Raw genomic sequence first — 21,691 nt, 5'->3', positions numbered from 1 at the left:
ACACTGATGAGACTGGCACATATCACCAATAACAAAAGCAACTGTTGTTCGCAGAGATGTGGGGAAAATGGAACCATCACCTCCTGCTGGGAGTAGTTGATGGTCTTCTTTGATATTTCTTTCTGGGCCTTTCTTCCTGCTGGAGCTTCTCTCAAAGGGAGGCTGTCTCCAATGAGCCTTCTCTGGGTGGGGTGTCCACCTCCTCTGAGTCTGTGCTGGCACTGGGGAAAGGTCTTATCAGGCCTTAGTTAATGTGTCAGTTCCTGTGTCCACAAGGTGAGTTTTTGCAGTCTTGGAGCTAGTTGGTTTTATCAGTTCCCAAGAACTTATTGCCATGGGGCCCTTCCCCATCTAATTGTTTGCCTGCTGCTGAACTTCTAGAAAAATAAGAATTCTTCTCCCTGGGCTGGAGGGATTGCACAGTGGGTAGGGCGTTTGCCTTGCATGTGGCCGACCTAGGTTCGATTCCCAGTATCCCATATGGTCCCCTGAGCACCGCCAGGAGTGGTCCTGACTACAGAGCCAGGAGTAACCCCTGAGCATCACGAGGTGTGACCCCCCAAAAAAAACCCAAAACAAACAAACAAACAAAAAAAGAATTCTGCTCCCATAAGACCCAGCAATTCTACTTCTTGGCATCTAACCCCACAGGTCCAAAATATATTCGGAAAGATATTTGCACTCCTGTGTTCATTGCAGCATTAGTCACAATAGCCCAAATCTGTATTCAATCCAAGTGTCCAAGGACAGATGACTAGATAAACAAACTATGGTCTACAGGCACAATTGACTATATGAAAAGAAGAGATCTTGCAGTCTGTCACTAGGTGGATGGTTGGAGGATATCATGCTGACGAAGTCAGCCAGAGGGAAAGAAAAGATCCAGAATGATCTCTCATAGGTGAGATATGAAAGATTGCAGTGCGGAAATAACAAAAGGGCAAAAGCAACAGAATCTGTTCTACGAAATTGGACTTACCAGGGCAGTGAGATGTGGAGGACTGGGGTGAAGAAGGATTGCTGAGGCAGAAGGGGGAGTGATTGAGAATTCTGAGACAGTGATAGAGGGAAATGGACACAGGTGGGGGTATGGTGTTAGAATGTTGTGTTCATGAAACTCTCATTGATTGTCCTGAAGCATTGGAAATCATACTGAGTTAAAAAAAATAATAAAAACTTCCAATCATTCAGTCCAGTGCAGTTGTACAGTGCTTGCCTTGAATGTTTATTCACTGAGCAAATATTAGTGGAAGGTCATTTTTCCAGACACCCTAGGATCGCAAAGAGTTTTTCTCATTTTGCTTCTTATGGATTTTCTTTCTCTTTTCTTTCTCATTACTGAAGTGACATGGTTTACATTAGAATTAATGTTTATGCCGGGGCTTGGAGAGACAGTACAGTGGGCAGGGCACTTTGCCTGGCACTGGCCAACCTGGCTTCAATGCCCAGTACCCCATATGGTCCCTAGGCCCCATCAGGAATAATTCCTGAATGCAGAGCCAGGACTAAACCCTGAGTGTCACCAGGTGTGACCCCCAAACCACCACCACCACCACCACCAGCGAATCAATGTTTATGCTTTAGGTATGCCATGTTACTGTTCCACATTTTCCACTAGAGTGCTGATATCTCTGCATATTTGTCCTTCATTCTTTTAAGCTTTTGCTTACCTCAACAACAGCATTTTCTTAGTGACTTGTATCTCTTCTATTGCAAATTCCCTCTCCTTGCTCGTGCTTCCTTAATTCTGAACTCAATTTCTGAGATACCCTTAGCTCACTTCAATAGAAAATAGGGTTTAGCTATTGGAATATTCTGTTCATAAGTCCTCAGTAAACAGAGATATGTGTGTGTGTCTGTGTTAATAACTACATTTTATTTCTCATATCAATACCTCTGATGACACTAACAATACAGCGATATCTCTAGTTTTCTTTCTTTTCCTGACTGGAGCGATAGCACAGAGGGTAGGGTGTTTGCCTTGCAAGCTGCTGACCTGGGCTCGATTCCTCCGTCCCTCTCGGAGAGCCCAACAAGCTACCGAGAGTATCTTGCCTGCACGGCAGAGCCTGGTAAGGTCCCCATGGCATGTTCGATATGCCAAAAACAGTAACAAATCTCACAATGGAGACGTTACTGGTGCCCGCTCGAGCAAATCGATGAACAACTGAACAATGGGACGACAGTACCAACAGTGCCTGCAGTTCCTACATCTCTCATGCCCTCTTCTGGCAGTTTCTGAGAGTTCTGTTGTTCTATCTGTGGGGATGACGTCTAACCCATGGCTGCACCACCCCCATTGGCTTTGTCTCTGTCTGCACTTGTGGATTCCTGCTCCTGTCCCTCTATTCCTTTACTGGGTCTTTTTGGACTTTGGAGCAGATCAGGTCATGCCACTAGGACATGCTGAATGTCCCCAGCATGCATTCCTTCCTCTTGGGCTCGAGGCCTTTAAGCCACCTGTCCTCGCCCATGGAGACCCAACTTGCCATGGGCAGGCCTGACTGGCCATCCTAGTGGTTCCTTCTTCATCACCTTCACCTCTCTTAGCTCATGTCAACCCTTCCTGAGGCATCGCATTGTGGAAAGCCCTTCCATTTCATTCTTAGGCTCCACTACCCAGCAGAGAGTAGTGTGCATGTCTTCTCTCAACCTGGCTTGGATCCTGCACTTCACCCAGGGCTGCCCGCTGTGTGGACGGCCTTTCCACCTTCCTTCACCTCTGACTCCGCATGCTCCCTTACTCTCTTTGAGCTTTCTCATGCTCTGCGCCACCTAATGGCTTTAGGACTGAATTCTCGAAGGAAGGATAGGATTCTACCATTTGGGGAGACATAGATAAATGTTGACTATTCTCAGTCTATCATCTAAAGCCCTTAATTCCTCTGGTTAATCTTATTCTCTGACTTTTTGTCACTCAGCATTTTGTATTTACTGTTCTTTCTGAATTCTCTAATTTTTTGGTAACATTTTCTTTATGTCCACTGATCTCACTCCACTTGAATCTATTCTTATTAATATATACTTAACTGTTTTGTTTGTTTTGAGGTCACACCTGGTATTGTTCAGGTCCTACTCCAGGCTCTGTGCTCAGGGGTCACTCCTGGGAGAGCTCAGGAGACCGTGTACAGTGTCTCTTAGTCAGTCTGGGTTGGCTACACGCAAGGCAAGATCTTTGCCCTCTGTACTATCTTTCTGGCCAGATAATAGTTTTATTTCAATGATTATCTTTTATTTCAAGAAGTATTATTTGTTTCTTTTATTATTTTTCTAGGTAATGACTGATATAGAATTATCTAAAAGTTAAAATGTCACTGTCACTGTCATCCCATTGCTCATCAATTTTGTTCGATCGGGCACCAGTAACGTCTCTCATTGAGAGACTTATTGTTACTGTTTTTGGCATATCGAATACTCATGGGTAGCTTGCCAGGCTCTGCTGTGCAGGTGCAGTACTCTCAGTAGCTTGCCGGGCTCTTCAAGAAGGGTGGAGGAATCGAACACAGGTCGGCCACGTGAAAGGCAAACGCCCAAGCGCTGTGCTATGAGCTAATGTATATTAAAGCAATTACCAACTGATAACAATTTTTTTTTCTTTTTGGGTCACACCTGGCGATGCACAGGGGTTACTCCTGGTTCTACACTCAGGAATTACTCCTGGCAGTGCTCAGAGGACCATATGGGATGCTGGGATTCGAACCCGGGTCGGCTGCGTGCAAGGCAAACGCCCTACCCACTGTGCTATCGCTCCAGCCCCTGATAACAATTTTTTAACTTTATTTAAAAAATTTTTTTCATGATGATTTGTTGTGTTTAATATTCCAACCCCAATCCCACCACCATTACATCTTCCCACCACCACTATTTCCAATTTTCCTAATCATCACATAAGCCTGCCCCAATAGCAGGCCCTAAATAATTTATTTTGTCTTGCTTGTTATGAATAATTAGCTAAAAATGATCAAAAAAGATTTCCTTAAAAGTAGTATGTGAAGATTTTTGTATCTCACCTCGGAGCCCTTATGCCCTTGTATAAGAGATTCCTGACATGTAGTTGCAGGTTGAGCCTTGTGTGCTAATATTTTTTTAATCAATATTGGTTGCCTTCTACTTTACATTTCCTCCAGTGTGGTGTGCTACTCCTGTTATAATAGTGGTGAGGAATATGAGTGGTGAGGAATATGACCTGAACAATACCAGGTGTGACCTCAAAACAAACAAAACAGCTAAATATATATTAATAAGAATAGATTCAAGTGGAGTGAGATCAGTGGATATAAAGAAAATGTTACCAAAAAATTTGAGAATTCAGAAAGAACAGGAATATGAGCTCCAAGAATTCTAAAATTTTGAATGGGGTGATACAGCTGGAGTTAAATTTTCTTTTTATATGGGATGCTGGGAATCGAACCTGGGTCAGCTGCATGCAAGGCAAACGCCCTGCCCGCTGTGCTCTCATGGAGTCAAAGTTTTAACTGGATGCTGACTTTGGGGTCCAGTTTGTTGATCTCTTCTGAGATTTATTTATGAGTCTTTGGATCGTGGTCAGTTAAGGAGCGTGGTGTCAGAGGCAGTTTGTGGGCATGACTGCCAGGCTTCCGGAAGAACAGAGTAGTGGGTACGTAGCCCATCCCTCACTCAGTGAAAGCCTGGAGATTTCAGTCACTAAACCGCCTACCTTAGTGTTTTACCAGATTCATTCCTGGATGAGGCATGTTCCGGCCCTGTGGAGTCTGTGCCATGGGTGTCTATTGGGCTATGGAGGTTTTTGGCTACTGGTACCCTGTCTGGGTGGGACGTGGCTCACCCGCCCCGCTCTGGGGTGCCCCAGGTGAGACTCAGCCTGGCTCAAAGTCTGAAGGCATCTCTCACTTATTTGTTTCTTAAAGAAACTGTCTTGGTACATGAAAAAATGCTATACATTGCTAATCAGAGAGATGCAAATCAAAACACTAATAAGATATCATCTTACACCACAGAGACTGGCACAAATTAAAAAAAAAAAAGAACAACCAGTGCTGGCACGGATGTGAGGAGAAAGGGACTCTCCCCAAAAGGACAGAGAGAGAGAGAGAGAGAGAGAGAGAGAGAGAGAGAGAGAGAGAGAGAGAGAGAGAGAGAGAGAGAGAGAGAGAGAGAGAGAGAAGCGAAAAAAGTGCCTGCCATCAAGGCAGGATGTGGGTGAGGGGTGGCAGGAGGAATACTGGGGACATTGGTGGTGGGAAATGTACACCGGAGGAGAGATGGGTGTTGGAACATTGTATGACTGAAACCCGACCATAACCAGCTTTGTAACTGTGTATATCGTGATGAGTCAATAAAAAATTAAAATAAAATAAAAAAAAAACTGTCTTGGGGGGAGTCACTGGGACAATGGTGGAGGAAAATGGACACTGGTGGAGTGTGTAGTGTTGGCATGTTGGCATGCTGTATGTGTGAAACCCTACCACTAATAGTACTGTAAGCCACAGTGTCTAAAAAAAAATAAAGATTAAAAAAAAAAAGAAAACCATGAATTAGTGGGGCCGAGCGATAGCCCGGTAGGTAGGGCATTTGCCTTGCACGCGGCCGACCCGGGTTCGATTCCCGGCATCCCATGTGGTCCCCCAAGCACTGCCAGGAGCAATTCCTGAGTGCAAAGCCAAGAGTAACCCCTGACCATCGCTGGGTGTGACCGCTCCCCCCAAAAAAAGAAAACCATGAATTACAAATGATTTCAGATCATATATGTGACAGAAGACTCATAGGATGTCTAACAAATTCTCAAAACTGAAGTGTAAAGAAACAATTCAATATAAAATGGAAAGTTACTTAGACACTTCACCCAATAATATACAGATGACAAACACATGAAAAGACTTCAGCATCATTAGCCATTAGGGAGCTATAAATTGAAATGAGATATCATTGCACATCTATTAGTATAGTTAAAATCAAAATTGCTGTCAGTGCCAAATGGTGGCCAAGATACAGAGAAACTACATCTCCCATTGCTTGTTGGTAGGTGTGAAATGACATAGCCGCCGCTCTGGAAAGAGTTTTTCTAATAAAGGTAAATTTGAATTACCATATAGCTTGCAATCACATTCCTGGATATTTATCATCAAGAAAAGCTGTGTAATGCAAAGTCCTATGTACAACGATTTATCATGGCCTTATTTTGCAATAAATACCAGTAGAAAGAAAAGAGAACTGTCTCTTTTTTTTTTTTTTTTTTTTTTTGCTTTTTGGGTCACACCCGGCAATGCACAGGGGTCACTCCTGGCTCTGCACTCAGGAATTACCCCTGGGGGTGCTCAGGGGACCACATGGGATGCTGGGAATTGAACTTGGGTTGGCTGAGTGCAAGGCAAACACCCTACCCTCGATGCTATTGCTCCAGCCCCGAAAAGAGAAATCTCTTGAGCTAAAAAATGGCTCAAAGTGTGGAGCACATACCAGGTGTGTATGCAGTCCTGAGTGTGATCCCTTAGGCCACTTGGTCTTCAAGCACAATCAGGTGCAAACGAGTCACTCTCAGAGTCAACAGCTCTAGATCCAAGCCAAGGGCTGATGTACCACCAGGAGTGACCCCCAGAGGCTCAGTAGAAATGTTTGTGGCCCGTTAAAAAAATGCCTTGAGAGCTCTGCAGATAAAATTAAATTGTCATGTGTTGGATAGCCAGAAAACCTGTAAAGGTTCTATCATTCCTGTTTACCTACCTTTACTCTGTGACATCTCAGTATCTTTCCACTCTGACATGCATTTGCCAGCAGAAACTGTCAAGTATGATTAAATTAAAAAATACTTAAAAATAAAATAAATAAATAAATAAAATAAATGAAGATCATGATCTCCCCTTTTTACTCATGCTATCTTTTTTCCCTGTGGGTTTTTAATTTCTTTTGTCCCTTAAATAGTTTGCAATAATTTCATATATTTTTGTGAGTTTTTGCATTGCTCTCTATTATTAACACCTGGGGACACTAATCCCTCCCTGCTTATTAGTTTATTATTTTCTTGAATGATTTGCAATTTTGTATTGTTAGCTTATTTGCCACGGGGAATATTTGTTTTCAGGGAAATCCTATTTTAATTTTGGCTGTGGAAATGTCTTCCAGTGCAAAGTGTTTTCTAGAATGATATTTCAATTAAAAAAAAAGTGAACTTTATTAAAAAAATAATAGACCTGAAGCATACTTTTTATACACGGTGTTGAAAATGTAAATGTCTGTCTTAAATTATATACCCTCATGAAACTATGGCCACAATGAAAATAATAAGTATAACTACCATCCTTAAATTTTTCTTTATTCCTTTTGGTAACTTAGCTTCTTCATGCCTTTCCCTAAAGACAAGCTATTATAAATTAATTTGAATTTTCTAGAATTTTACAAAAGTAGGACCATAGATTGTATATTTTGTTATTTTTCACAAAAATTATTAATTTTCAGATTCATTCATATATCAAGCAGTAGTTCATTTTTATTGCTGAATAATGTCCATTGGTTGGCAAAAACACAATTTGCTTATCCATTCACTTGTGATAAATATTTCAGTTGTTTCTACTTTTTAGCTATTACAAATAAAACTGTACATGCAGAAGTTTTTGCAAAAAGTTTATTTTTTCTATAACCCCCCCTTTTTTTATAGAATCACTGTGTGATACAGTTACAAAGCTTTCATGTTTGAGTTTTGGTCATACAATGACCAAACATCCATCCATTCACCAGGGCACGTTTTAACTTCACCAAAGTCCCCAGTATCCCGCCCCCCCCCCCCAGCCCCATCCCAGTCTTTCCCCTGCCTGTGTGGTAGACAATTTCCACAATACTCTCTCTACTTTGATGACATTCAATATTTCGACACCAGTCTCACCATTATTATTCGAAATTTTCCCAGCACCACTCAAACCTGCCGAAAAGGCAATGCTAGACAATTTATTTCGTATTGCTTGTTATAGATAGAATATGATGTGCGGCTGCAAGAGGGGCCATCGGGGCCGGAGAGATAGTACAGTGGGTAGGGTGTTTGCCCTGCACAAGGCTGGCCTGGGTTCAATTTGTGGCATCCCATATGGTCTCCCAAGAACTGCCAGGAGTAATTCCTGAGTGCAGAGCCAGCAGTAAACTCTAAGCATCACTGGGTGGGACCCCAAAAGCAAAACAAAAGCAAAACAAAACAAAAAGGTGGCCACCCGCTCCTGAAACTCTAAAATTGTAATGATTAGGGTCTGGAGGGGCTGGAGCGATATTACAGTGAGTAGGGCGTTTGCCTTGCACACAGCCGACCCGGGTTCGATTCTTCTGTCCCTCTCAGAGAGCCCGACAAGCTACTGAGAGTATCCTGCCCGCACAGCAGAGTCTGGCAAGCACCCCGTGGCATATTGATTATGCCAAAAACAGTAACAACAAGTTTCACAATGGAGATGTGATTGGTGTCCGCTCGAGCAAATCGATGAGCAACGGGATGACAGTGACAGTGACAGTGACAGGGCCTGGGAGAATCTCTGCAGCAAGCTGCTTCGTCCCAAGATTCTTTTGTGTGTTTCTGGATCATAGTCACTAAGGAGCTTAAGTAGTAGCTGGGAGCAGTTGGTGGGTGTCATCTCAGAGTCCATCGGGGTGGGGGGATAGGGAGAAAGAGGGACCGGCTCTTCCCCCATCCCGTGAGACCTGCCAAGCCTTCTCTTCCCAGTCCTGTCTGGACCCTGCCTGGTACGGAATAGGTCCTCAGTAAATAGTTGCTGGCTTTGTTTGGGAAACATCACAACATGTAGGTTTTGCTCTTTGTCAGGATAAACGACTCCCCTTCATCCGCCTTTCCCACTCCTTCCTCCACTTTCCTTCATTGATGCCACACTCTGGCCACTTCCCTAGGTTCTTTTGTTTGTCTGAATCACACCCAGCACTGTTCTGGGCTGACGGGGGGTCTGTGCCAGGCAAATGCCCTACCTCTATCTCTCTAGCCCCCTTTACCCCAGATTCTTATTTCTCTCCTTTCTTCCTTTTCTTTTCCTGGCTGCCTTCCTGCCTCTCTGAACAAAGGTGGCAGGTGATGTGGCTGGTGGGGAGTGAGGGGATACCCATCACCTGGAGCGCCCTACCTCTCTCCTGCCTGGGGCGATACCTAGGGGGGGAAGGAGACTCGGGCTGGTAGTCTGACATGAGCACTCACCGGGTGTGGATGCTTGCATATTCTCTCGCTCTCCCCCGACGGCTCTCCCTCTCATGCCACCTGCATTCGGTGGTCTTGGACCACTTCATCAGCTGGGGCGGCCCTATGCCATGGGCAGATGAAGGAGGAAATGAGGGCCATGCCGGTAGGTTGGTCAGTTGCTGTTTATTCCATTCTCCCCACGCGCCTGTCCCAGTCTCTGAGCTCCCCCTTCTAGCCTCACACTGCTCCTCGATCCCGTCTCCTGTCTCTCCAGCTCATCTCTCCATGCTCCATCTCGCAGCCTGGGCTCTCTCTCTCCACGTGCCCACTCCTCCTGCATTCTGCTTCTGCATCCTTCTCTCTCTGTCTCCCTTGCGAGTCCCTCTGTGCTCCATCTTGCTGCCCTGCTCTCTCCATAAACCCATTTTTGTGTCTCGAATAAGAAGACCCAGACATGGATTGACTTGTTTTGATTTGACTTGATAAGAAACTGTCAAGATTTTGTTTTGTTGCACAGTTCCACCAGCAGTGTATAGGTTTCAGGCCCACATTATTCTTTTGTATTTGTTTTGGTGCCAAGCTTGGCTGTCTTCAAGGCTCACTTCTCGCTCTGTCTCAGGTTTTATTCCTGTCAGGGCTTTGAGGGGTCCAAAGTGCTGGGAAATTGATGCCGGGTTAGCTGCTTTCAGGACAAGTTCCTAAACTCCTGTATTATTTCTCTGGCCCTCTAGTTGCTAAATTACTGCTGCATATAATGTGTATTATATGTCTTGATAAAATATTTTCATTAATTTGAAATTATCTGTGGTTTTGAAAGTTGCCTAGTGATATCATTGATTTATAAACAACTCTGGATTTCTTCACAAAGAGAATTAGGCATATATACAATTATTTTTAAAATTCAAACCTGGTTTTTGATTCATCTCTGGCATCTTCACCCAAGGAGAATTAGAGATAAGATTCTTTATCATGCTAATGGAATTTTTATGTTTTTGTATTTCATCATTTCCATTTCATTCAATTATTTTCTGGAGGGCTTTGTACCCTGTCCTTATTGGATAGTGTCATATATTATAAACATAATCTAACTATATAATAGAAATGAGATAAATATACTTATGGCAATATAAAATTCCTTCTGTGTTTGATACAGAAGAGGTAGATATTGAGATTATGGTATTATTAGAATCAAGGCTTTATGATTATCTTAGTAATTTCCTAATATGTAAAGTTCTGATATTCTGAATTGTAATGGCTTTAGCATGTCAAATAGAGGGCCAGTGAGATGACTCAAAGGGCTGGGATGCATGCTTCATATGTGGGAGCTTTGGGTTTGAGCCCCGGGATCACCCAGGATCCCAAACACGATCAGGAGCCACCATCCACCCTCGCCCCAGTTTAGGGTATTTCCTTTGGAAATCTTAATGTCATGGTGTTTAGGTACTATGGGAAGTGTAGTTCAGCAAGGTTATTATAGATTGCATATACTTGCAACTCTCCTCTCAGAGAGCCCGGCAAGCTACTGAGAGTATCGAGCCTGCGCGGCAGAGCCTGGCAAGCTATGTGTGCATATTGGATATGCCAAAAACAGTAACAATAAGTCTCTCAGTGAGAGACATTACTGGTGCCCACTCGAACAAATCGATGAGCAATGGGATGACAGTGACAGTGATACTTGCATACTGTTCCAAAAATTGAGGACTAATACTGAATTCAAAGCAATCAAATGGCAGGTAGGTCTTTGAATGCAACCTTTTTTTAAGTTAACTAGAGTTCTGTAGATTTGTGAAGTTGGTGTTGATGCAGACATATATCTGTGGTGAATGTGACTGAACATTATAAATGATCTATGCCAGCAATGGGACCTTCCTCATTTCTCCTATCTTTGATCTTTCTGGGAACATTTTAACTTAATTGAAGGACATCAAGCTTTTATTCATCTCAGAATCATTTGTATGTCAGAAAAGATTATCTATTTGGATGCAATATTTATGTTGACGTTTCACAAAATGCAGTGTTTACATATTTGGATCATAATTTAATCATTTTGGGGTGGAACAGAACTAAGAATTTCTTATTATTCGTGTATTCACCTTGATAATTATGTATCCACCATGATCCTTATAACTAAGATATAAAGATAGTAATTTAATTAAAAAGATTTTTTAGGAAGATCTGCAATAAAAATAAGTAGAATAAAATAGTTATTAAAAATGTAAAGGGCAATTATGAATATGCAGAAATCATGACAGTCACATAGGACCCTTTAAATAACAGGAAACTGATTGTAGAGTTGACATACTTTTCACCTGTTTTTGATGGGACAGACTCTTAAGCAGTGCTCAGAGGACCTAGAAGTCTCTCCTGGTGATTCTATTTTTGGGGCATGGGGGATTTCCTGGGCCACATCTAGTGGTGCTCAGGGCATACTTCTAGCTCTGTACACGAGGATTACTCCTGGCAGAGATTGGGGGATCCTTTGGCTTGCTGGGAATTGAACCCAAGTTGATTTTCACAATGCAAATGTGAAAATACCTGCTATATTATCACTCCAACCCTCTCCTTGTAATTCTTAACTGGAGATGTGGTTCAGTGTGAAATCTGGAGCCAACTGAGTCTTGGGACTACGGTAACAAGGAGCCAAGTTTACTCCAACAGTGCCTGATGGCCTCCTAGACTATGGTGCTGTAGAGACGGTGTTGGGACCGGGCCAGGGTATACAGTGACAGGATTCAAACTCTGGATTCCATTATTTCTCCATTGAGCTGATCCTATGCTCTCTTCTCCTTAACTCCAAATTTAAATAGAAGGATTTAGACCTGTCTTACCTAAATAAATTGGAATTTCTGGAGTGAAAAGTTTGCAAAGCTGTCTTCAAATGATAGTGCATTGACAACTCTATTATTGAGAATAAAATAATTATACTCTGCATGCCGAATTCAGTATTCTGCAGAATAGTAAACTATCCATATTCCACTCTGGATCAATATCACCCATATGAATGCTGAATGTGGAGTGGATAGACTATTCCTAGCCTTCCCATCAGTTTTGCAACTCTCATGGAAAAGAAAAGCCATTTATCTGGTGATTTAATATGGACTTGTCCATTTTTATGTCCGATGAACACCCTTTTCACTAGTTGGCAAGGAAACATCTTCCTTCATAGTTCTGGGACAACAAAAGGGTTGTCAGAGTTGGCTGGTATCGTCATAAATCCGCTTTGTGGCCTCTTTGGTTCCAAATGTAATAGTGATGTTGATTTGTGTTCCCTCCTTCTGAATACCCAGGATCCCAGCACCATGAAGTCCTCCCTGCAGGCCGTGGTGCTCTGGGGGAAGAAGGCCCCTCCCCACAGCATCACCGCCATCATGATCACTGATGACCAGCAAACCATCGTGACAGGAAGTCAGGAGGGACAGCTGTGTCTCTGGAACCTCTCGTCTGAATTAAAGGTTAGTAGAAACTCTAATAATGAAACTGCTCAAGAGAAACATAGCTGACTTCTTCTGCTTACAACAACAGTGCATGTTTGTGTGATTGCCAAAAAAAAAAAATACACAAAACATTTTTTTTCTCATTTCTTTCTCTTTATTTATTTATTTAGATTTTTTAGTGAATCACTGTGAGGTACAGTTACAGACTTACAAACTTTTGTGTTTACGTTTTAGTCATACAATGATCGAGTACCCATCCCTCCACCAGTGCCCATTCTCAACCACCTATGCTCCCAATATTCTTACCACCCCCCCACCCCATTCCCCCTACTCCCCCTTGCCTCCCCCTCCCCGACCCCTCTGTGGCAGGTGCAGTCCCTTTTACTCTCTCTCTCCTTTTGGGTGTTGTGGTTTGCAGTCCAGGTAATAATGGCCATCATGCTCAATCTATAGTCTACTTTCAGCACACGTCTCCCATCCTGAGCGGGTCCTCCCAGCACCCTGTACTTGGTGATCCCTTCTCTATCTGAGCTGCCCTTCCCCCCAGCATGTGAAGCTGGCTTCCAAGCCATGGAGCCATCCTCCCAAAACATTATTAAGGTAGTAAATTGGCTTTACTTTTAAATTTGGAGAAAATGAATCAAGGTGATACCGGGAAATGATGAGTATTTCAGATCTTCACCAGCAATTAAGTATTATCCCCCTTCAAGTGGTACTGAATTTTACTCCTTTATACCCTGAATTATATGTTGAAGTAACTTAACTACAGGCATGCAAATATAATTCTAACAATTATGGCTCATTAATCCAAACAGAGGGTATCCTTGAAAACCACTGACTCATTAACTACTAAGCCATTGCTCATTAACTAAATGAGTAATATCTTGATTATCTGGGTGTTTCTGTAATTTTGGCTTTCTTACTATTCTTTTCGTCTCTGTTTGCCTCTGATTTTTGCAGGCCCATACAAAAAAGCTCTAAATCCAATTTACTATTGTAGACTTCCTATTTCAGAACCTGACCTCACCTAGAATTAGGCCCATTGATTAGCAATTAATTGTCCCTGTCCCAAGCAATAAACATTTAACATATTGGAATAGATATTTTCTTAGCTCCTGCAGCCTCTAGACTCAATTTGAACATTTAAACTAATGATGTACTTAAAGTATACTGCCTTCATTAAGAAGCCTTTTAAAGATCAAATACTATTTTTAGCCTTTAAAGTTTGTCACTTTAAAGCCTAAATTAACAATTAATTGTAATTCTATTTTATAGTGTAATTAATTAACATCTCCTATTACTGAACAGTCACAAAATAGTACTGACAAGAAATACACATCAGACTAGCTCAGCTCAATGTTTATGAGCATTGCTAAAAGAAAGAACTGGTGTTATTGCTTTGAGAATTGGTGTTCACATTATTATCTCTTCACAGTTTAAACATAAACTAATAAGTGACTTATATTTGCTATTTTTTTTTTTTTTGCATTTTGGGTCACACCCGGTGATGCACAGGAGTCACTTCTGACTCTGCACTCAAGAATTGCCCCTGGCAGTGCTCAAGGGACCATATGGGATGCTGGGAATCGAACCTGGGTCAGCTGTATACAAGGCAAATGCCCTACCTGCTGTGCTATCACTCCAGTCCCATATTTGCTCTTTCCCCCCCCCCCAATTTTTTTCCCTACTGTCTATCTGTCTTGTTTGGGGTCCACACCCTGAGCACAAATTGATAGGAACTGCTGAGTCTTATGGAAGCTAAATTCCTAGTTTCCTGAGACATGTACTTATATTTTTCAAGAAGACTGGATCAGCCGACATTGCTCCCAGCAATGACTGGGCGTCTCTTCTCCATGCCATCACTGGTGTTTTTGTTCTTTGTGATGTATGCCAATCACACTGGTGTGAGACAGTATCCAGTATTGTTTGGATTTGCATTCCTTGATGATAAATGATGCATGTTTTTTTTCATCATCCGTTTGGTCATCTGTGTGTATTCTTGAGGAAGTGGCCATTCACCGCTTCCCCACTCCCTGTTTTGATGGGGTTGTTCGTTTTTCCCATAAAGTTCTTTCAGAGCTTTATATATCTACGTCTTTACCCTCTGTCAATCTCTCAGTTGTGTTGATGACTCAATGAAAGGCTTATCTGATTACGTTTTTAAAAACACAAACTGCATGCTTTAAGCATCACACTCAAGTGCTTCTCAAAGTAATTTGTCTGGCCCCTGGCAGAAAGATAGAAAGATGATGTGTGTGCAGAGTCCTAAAGACCCTACCAAGCTGCCAAAATACTGATTAGCATATTTCTGGGCAGTTATTTAATATAGTCTGACCCTTTATCCATCATGCCAAGAATGAGTGATGCTCATGCTTCATTAAAGCTGACATAATTATAGACAAGTGTGTGGGGAAAATAGCAAGACAGGATTCTGATTGGTAAACCTATGCTCTGATTACCTTACATGTTTCTTTGCTGCTGAAAGGTTAAAATTGTTTCAGATTTAGAATACTTGGGGCTTGGCAAGATGGAACTAAGGCACTTGCCTTCTTGCAGCTGATCTTGGATCTATCCTGGGCACTGCTTGGCTTGTTCCTTCAAGCACCACTGGGAGTAGCCCCTGGGCACTGCAGGTTTGGCCCAATTTCTTATCCCCAACTGACAAAATGTTGGGAACTCCATGACAGGCTGTTTTCACTCAGGGTCCCCCAGAGGGGCACGGGGTAAGAACCCTCCCCGTCCCAAGGTATATACCTCTCAGAGAGCCCAGCAAGCTATTCAGAGTGTCCTGCCCACATGGGCAGAGTCTGACAAGCTACCCGTGGCATATTTGATATGCCAAAAACAGTAACAATAGGTCTCATTCTCCTGACCCTGAAAGACCCTCCAATCATTGGGAAAGACGAGTAAGGAGAGGCTGCTAAAATCTCAGGGCTGAGTGTAATAGAGACGTTATTTTGCCCGCTTGAGTAAATCAATGAACAACAGATGACAGTAATACAGTGATACAGAACCCTTTGTCAAATGTGTGGTGGAAAAATATTTGTTTCCAGTCTGTGGGGTGTCATTTTATTCTGGTCATTGTTTATTTTGCAGTGCAGAAGCTTTTTGATTTGATGCAGTCCCATTTGTTTATCTTTGCTTTTGTTTGCTTGGCGAATGTCATTGAACCATTGAAGATATTTCTAGAGTTAGTACTTTGAAGTATTTTACCTATGTTTCCCACAATATAATTTATGGATTCAGGTCTGATGTCAAGATTTTAAATCCATATGGGTTTTGTATAGGTGTTAGAAATCTGAGTTATTTATTTATTTAATTTTTGTATGTGATTGACCAGCTTTCCAAGGACCATTTGTTAAAGAGGCTTTCCGAGATCCACTTCATATTTTTTGCTCCTTAAAAAAACACTAATTGTCAAAATGCCCGAGACTCTGAGATCCAGACTCCCTGAACTCTCTGTTCTATTCCACTGAAGAGTCTGTCCTTATTCTAACACCACACTGTTTTGATTATGATAGTTTTATAGTATAGTTTAAAATTGGGATGAGGGGCTGGAGCGATAGCACAGCGGGTAGGGCGTTTGCCTTGCACGCGGCCGACCCGGGTTCGAATCCCAGCATCCCATATGGTCCCCTGAGCATGGCCAGGGGTGATTCCTGAGTGCAGAGCCAGGAGTAACCCCTGTGCATCGCCAGGTGTGACCCAAAAAGAAAAAATAAAATAAAAATAAAATTGGGATGAAAAAGGCCTCCCATCTTCTTTTTTCTTAGGATTGCTTTGGCTGTTTAGGATGGGGGTTTATTGCTCCATATAATTTCAACAGAAGTTGGCCTATGTCTTCCAAAACTGGCATAGCCATTTTATAGGAACCATATTAAACCTGTATAATGCATTGGGCAAGATTGCCATTCATTTTTAAAGATTTTATAATTGAATCACTGGGAGATAGACCCTTACTAAGTTGTTCATGATCAGGTTTCAGTCATACAGTGTTCCAACACCCATCTCTCCACTAGTGTATGTTTCCCAGCACCACCAGTGTCCCAGTTTCCCCTCCCATCATCCACCACCCCAGCCTGCCTCTATGGCAGGCCTCCTCCTCCTCCTCCTCCTCTTCCTCCTCCTCTTCCTCCTCCTCCTCCTCCTCTTCCTTCTTCCTTCTTTCTTCTTTTTGTCTCCTCCTCCTCCTCCACCTCTTCCTCCTCCTCCTCCACCTCTTCCTCCCCCCTCCTCCTTCTTCTTCCTTCTTCCTTCTTCTTTCTTCTTCTTTTCATAGTCTCCTCCTCCTCCTCCTCCTCCTTCTCCTACTCCTCCTTCTACTTCTTGTGTGGATGTGCCAAAGTTTCTTTAACCAGTCGTCTGTTCTCAGGCACTCGGGTTGTTTCCAGATTCTGGCTATTGTAAACAGTACTTCAATAAACATACAAGTGTAGATGTCATTTCTACTATATATTTTTTGCACCCTCGGGATATATTCCCAGGAGTAGTATTGCTGGGTCAAATGGGAGCTCAATTTCTAATTTTTTTGAGAAGCGTCCATACTGTTTTCCAAAAGAACTGAACCAGTCAGCATTCCCACCAGCAGTGAAGGAGAGTCCCTTTCTCCCCACATCCGCGCCAACACCAGATGCTTTTGTTCTTTTGGATGTGGGCCAGTCTCTGTGGTGTGAGATGGTATCTCATTGTTGTTTAGATCTGCATCTCCCTGATGATTAGTGACAAAGAGCATTTTTTCATGTGTCTATTGGCCATTCAAATTTTTTCTTTGAGAAAATTTCTGTTCATTTCATCACCCCATTTTCTGATGGGATTGGATGTTTTCTTCTTATAGAGTTCAACCAGTGCCTTGTATATCCTTGATATCAATCCCTTATCAGAAGGGTGTTGAGAGAATATCCTTTCCCATTCCATAGGCGGTTTTTGTATCCTAGTCACTGTTCCTTTTGAGGTGCAAAAGCTTCTTAATTTAAGATAATCCCCCCCTTTTTTTAAATCTCTGCTTCCACTTGCTTGGTGTTTCATCTTTAAAGATACCTTTGGCTTCAATGACATGAAGGGTTTTGCCAACCTTCAGTGTACCGTATGGATTCTGGTCTGATGTTGAGGTCTTTAACCCATTTTAATCTGACTTTTGTGCATTGTGTTAGGTAGAGGTCGGGGCCAATATTTTTGCATGTAGCTGTTCAGTTTTGCCAGCACCACTTGTTAAGGAGGCTTTACTTGCTCCACTTCATATTTCTTGTTCCCTTATCAAAGATTAGTTCTTATATTTGAGGGTGTGTGTAAGGATATTCAACCCTATTTCATGGTTCTGTGGATCTGTTTTTGTTCCAATACCATGCTGTTTTAATCATTATTGCTTTGTAGTACAGTTTGAGGTTGGGGAAGGTGATGCTTCCCATCTCCCCGCCTCCCCTCCGCCACCCAATAATTGTTTCAGCTATTTGTGGGGGCTTGTTGTTCCATATGAATTTCAGGAGTGTTTGATCAATTTCTTTGAAGAATACCATGGACATACTTATAGGGATCTCATTGAATCTGTGCAATGCTTTGGGGTATATTGCCATTTTGACAATGTTAATTCTCCCAGTCCATGAGCAGGGGATGTGTTTCCATTTCCCTGTGTTCTCTTTTATGTCTTGAAGTAGCATTTGGTAGTTTTCTTTGAAAAAGGACTTTTGTTTGTATGTTTGTTTTTTGTTTGTTTTGCTTTTTTGGGTCACACCAAGCGATGCTCAGGAGTTGCTCCTGGCTCTGCACTCAGGAATTAATCCTGGCAGTGCTTGGGTGATTATATAGGATGCTGCATGCAAGGCAAATGCCCTACTCACTGTACTGTTACTCTGTACTCTGTACTTCTTTGTACAGGACTTTACCTCCTTAGTTAAGAAGATTCCAAGGTACCTGATTTCCTGAGGCACAATTGTGAACGGGACTGTTTTTTTCGTATCACTTTCTTCTCTCTCATTATTTCCATATAAGAAAGCCATGGACTTTTGCGTATTGATTTTATGGCCTTTGACTTTACTATACAAATCTATTGTTTTTCTTTTTTCTTTTTGCTTTTTGGGTCACACCCAGCGATGCACAGGGGTTACTCCTGGCTTTTCACTCAGGAATTACTCCTGGCAGTGCTTGGGGGACCATATGGGATGCCGAGGATCGAACCCGGGTCAGCCGCATGCAAGGCAAACGCCCTACCCGCTGTGCTATCACTCCGGCCCACAAATCTATTGTTTTTTTTTTTTTAAAAAGTCTATTGTTTCTAGGAGCTTTTTGTTAGAGGCTTTAGGGTTTCCTAAGTATAATAGTGAGAGTTTGATTATAATAGTGAGAGTTTGATTTCTTCCTGTCCTATATAGAAGCTCTTAATATCTTTTTCTTGCCTAACTGCTATGGCAAGTACTTCCGTGGCCTTGTGGTAGATGGCTTTGATTATATTGAGAAAAGTTTCTTCAAGTCCCATTTGCTGAGAGTTTTTATCATAAATGGGTGCTGGATCTTGTCAAATGCTTTCTCTGTATCTATTGGTATGATCATACGGTTTTTATCTTTTCTTTTACTGATATGATGGATTATGTTGATTGACCAGCAAATGTTAAGCCATTCTTGCATCCCTGGGATGAATCTCACTTGGTCATGGTATATGATCTTTTTTTTTTTTTTTTTTGGTTTTTGGGTCATACCTGGCGATGCACAGGGGTTACTCCTGGCTCTGCACTCAGGAATTACTCCTGGCGGTGCTCGGGGATGCTGGGATTTGAACCCGGGTCGGCCGCGTGCAAGGCAAACGCCCTACCCGTTATGCTATCACTCCAGCCCCGGTATATGATCTTTTCGATGAGTTGTTAAATTCTACTTGCTAATATTATGTTGAGGATCTTTGCAGCCATGTTCATCAGGGATATTGCCCTGTCATTTTCTTTTTTGCTGTTGTTGTTGTCTCTGTCTGCTTTTGGCATTAGGGGGATATGTGCCTCATAGAAACTGTTTGGGAATGTTTCTGTTTCTTCAGTTTCCTGGAGAAGCTTGAAAAGAACTGGCAATAGGTCCTTTTCAAATATTTGGAAGAATTCACTATGGAATCTATCTGCCTTGGGCTTTTATTTTGGGGAACACTTTTAATTACTGTTTAAATTTCCTTGATAGTCATAGGTCTATTTAGGTATTCCAAATCTTCTTGGCTTATCCTTGTGAAGTTATAGGAATCCAGGAAATCATTCATTTCTTTTAGGTTCTCTTGTTTCGTGGCATACAGACTTTCAAAGTAATCTCCGATGATCTTTTGAATTTCTTCGGTTTCTGTTGTGATGTCCCCCTTTTTATTTCCGATTTGGTTTATTAACATCTCTCTCTCTTTCTTTGTGAGTCTTGGTAGTGGTTTATCAATCTTGTTTATTTTCTCAAAGAACCACCTCTTGGTTTCATTGATCTTTTGAATTGTTTTCTGGGTTTTCATGTCATTAATTTCTGTTCTAAGTTTTATTTCTTTCCTCCTTCCTGGTTTAGGGTCCTTTTGTTGGTCCTTTTCTAAGATCTTAAGCTATCAAGTCAAGTTATTAATGCGGGCCCTTTCTTCCTTCCTGAGGAATGCTTGCAGAGCTATAAATTTCCCCTTAGCACTGCTTTAGCTGTGTCCCACAAGTTCTGGTAACTTGTATCTTCATTTTCATTTGTTTCCAGATATCTTTTGATTTATTCCTTTATTTCCTCTTGGACCCATGGGTTGTTCAACATTGAGTTGTTTAATTTCCAGGTGTTAGATTTGATTCTCCATTTTTGCATGTGATTAATTTCTATCTTCAGTGTGTTGTGGTCTGAGAAGATAGTTGATACAATTTCTATCTTCCTGATACTATTGAGGTATGTTTTGTGGCCCAGCACATGGTCTATCTTGGAAAATATTTCATGTGCACTGGAAAAGAATGTGGATTCGGTATTTTGGGAATGGAAAGCCCTGTATACATGTATTATATCTCTCTTCCATTTCTTCCTTCAAGCCAGTACTACCTTGCTGAGTTTTAGTCTTGTTGATCTATCAAGAGATGATAAGGAGTGTTAAAGTCTCCAAGTACTATTGTATTGTTACCAATGTTCTCCTTGAAGTCTACTAGCAGTTTTAAGTATTTTGCTGGTCCCTCATTGAGTGCATATATATATTTAGGAGGGTGATTTTTTCCTGATGTACATATCCCTTAATTATTAAAAAATGACCTTTGCTGTCCCTTATTATCTTTTTCAGCCTGAAATCTATGTTGTGGATACTAGTATGGCCACCCCAGCTTTTTTGAGGGAGTTGTTTGCCTGAAGGATTGTTTTCCATCCTTTGACTTTGAGTCTGTGTTTGCTGTGATTGTTGAGATGTGTTTCTTGAAGCAGCAGAATGTTGGGTTCAGTGTTTTAATCCATTTTGCCACTCTGTTGGTACATTTAGATCATTGACATTGAGAGAGATTATTGTCATGGGGTTTTGTGCCACCTTTCTGTAGGGGATTGTTGTGCTTGTAGATTTTTCATTGTCTTACAGTAGCCCTTTTATTCCTTCCTTTAAGCTTGGCTTTGAGTCTATGAAGTTCTGAGCTGTTGTTTATCCATGAAATAATGTGTCATTCCTTCAAGTTTGAGTGAGAGTTTAGCCACTTAAAGTATTCTTGGTGAGGCATTTATTTCATTGTGTTTTTTCATTATATCCCACCATTGTCTTTGGGCTTGAATGGTTTCCTCTGATAATTCTGCTGTAAATCTAAGGGGTGTTCCTTTGTATGTGATTTCCTTCTTTAACCTTGCTGCTTGCAGTATTGTGTCTCTATCTGTGATATTCACTGTCACTGTCATCCCGTTGCTCATCGATTTGTTCGAGCGGGCACCAGTAACATCTCTCATTGAGAGACTTATTGTTACTGTTTTTGGCATATCCAATACGCACGGGTAGCTTGCCAGGCTCTGCCACGCAGGCTCGATACTCTCGGTAGCTTGCCTGGCTCTCCGAGAGTTGTGGAGGAATTGAACTCGGGTTGGCCGCATGAAAGGCGAAAGCCCAACAGCTGTGCTATCGCTCCAGCCCTTCTGTGGTATTAATCATTCTAATTATGGTATGTCTTGAAGTCTTTTTATT

At 41.9% G+C, this 21,691-nt stretch overlaps 1 protein-coding gene across 1 annotated transcript in view; it reads left to right on the top strand.

The window, feature by feature from the left end:
• Positions 1-12,438: 12,438 nt before the first annotated feature.
• WDR72 (WD repeat domain 72) overlaps positions 12,439-21,691 on the top strand; it is a 214,124-nt gene continuing 204,871 nt past the window's right edge. The window contains exon 1 of the mRNA XM_055128942.1: positions 12,439-12,591. Within this exon, the coding sequence (XP_054984917.1) occupies positions 12,439-12,591 (153 nt within the window). The remainder of the gene's footprint in view (positions 12,592-21,691) is intronic.

Source organism: Sorex araneus, chromosome 2 (genome assembly GCF_027595985.1).
Source record: "Sorex araneus isolate mSorAra2 chromosome 2, mSorAra2.pri, whole genome shotgun sequence".
NCBI lineage: Eukaryota > Metazoa > Chordata > Mammalia > Eulipotyphla > Soricidae > Sorex > Sorex araneus.
This window is presented reverse-complemented; position numbering and strand designations above follow the sequence as displayed.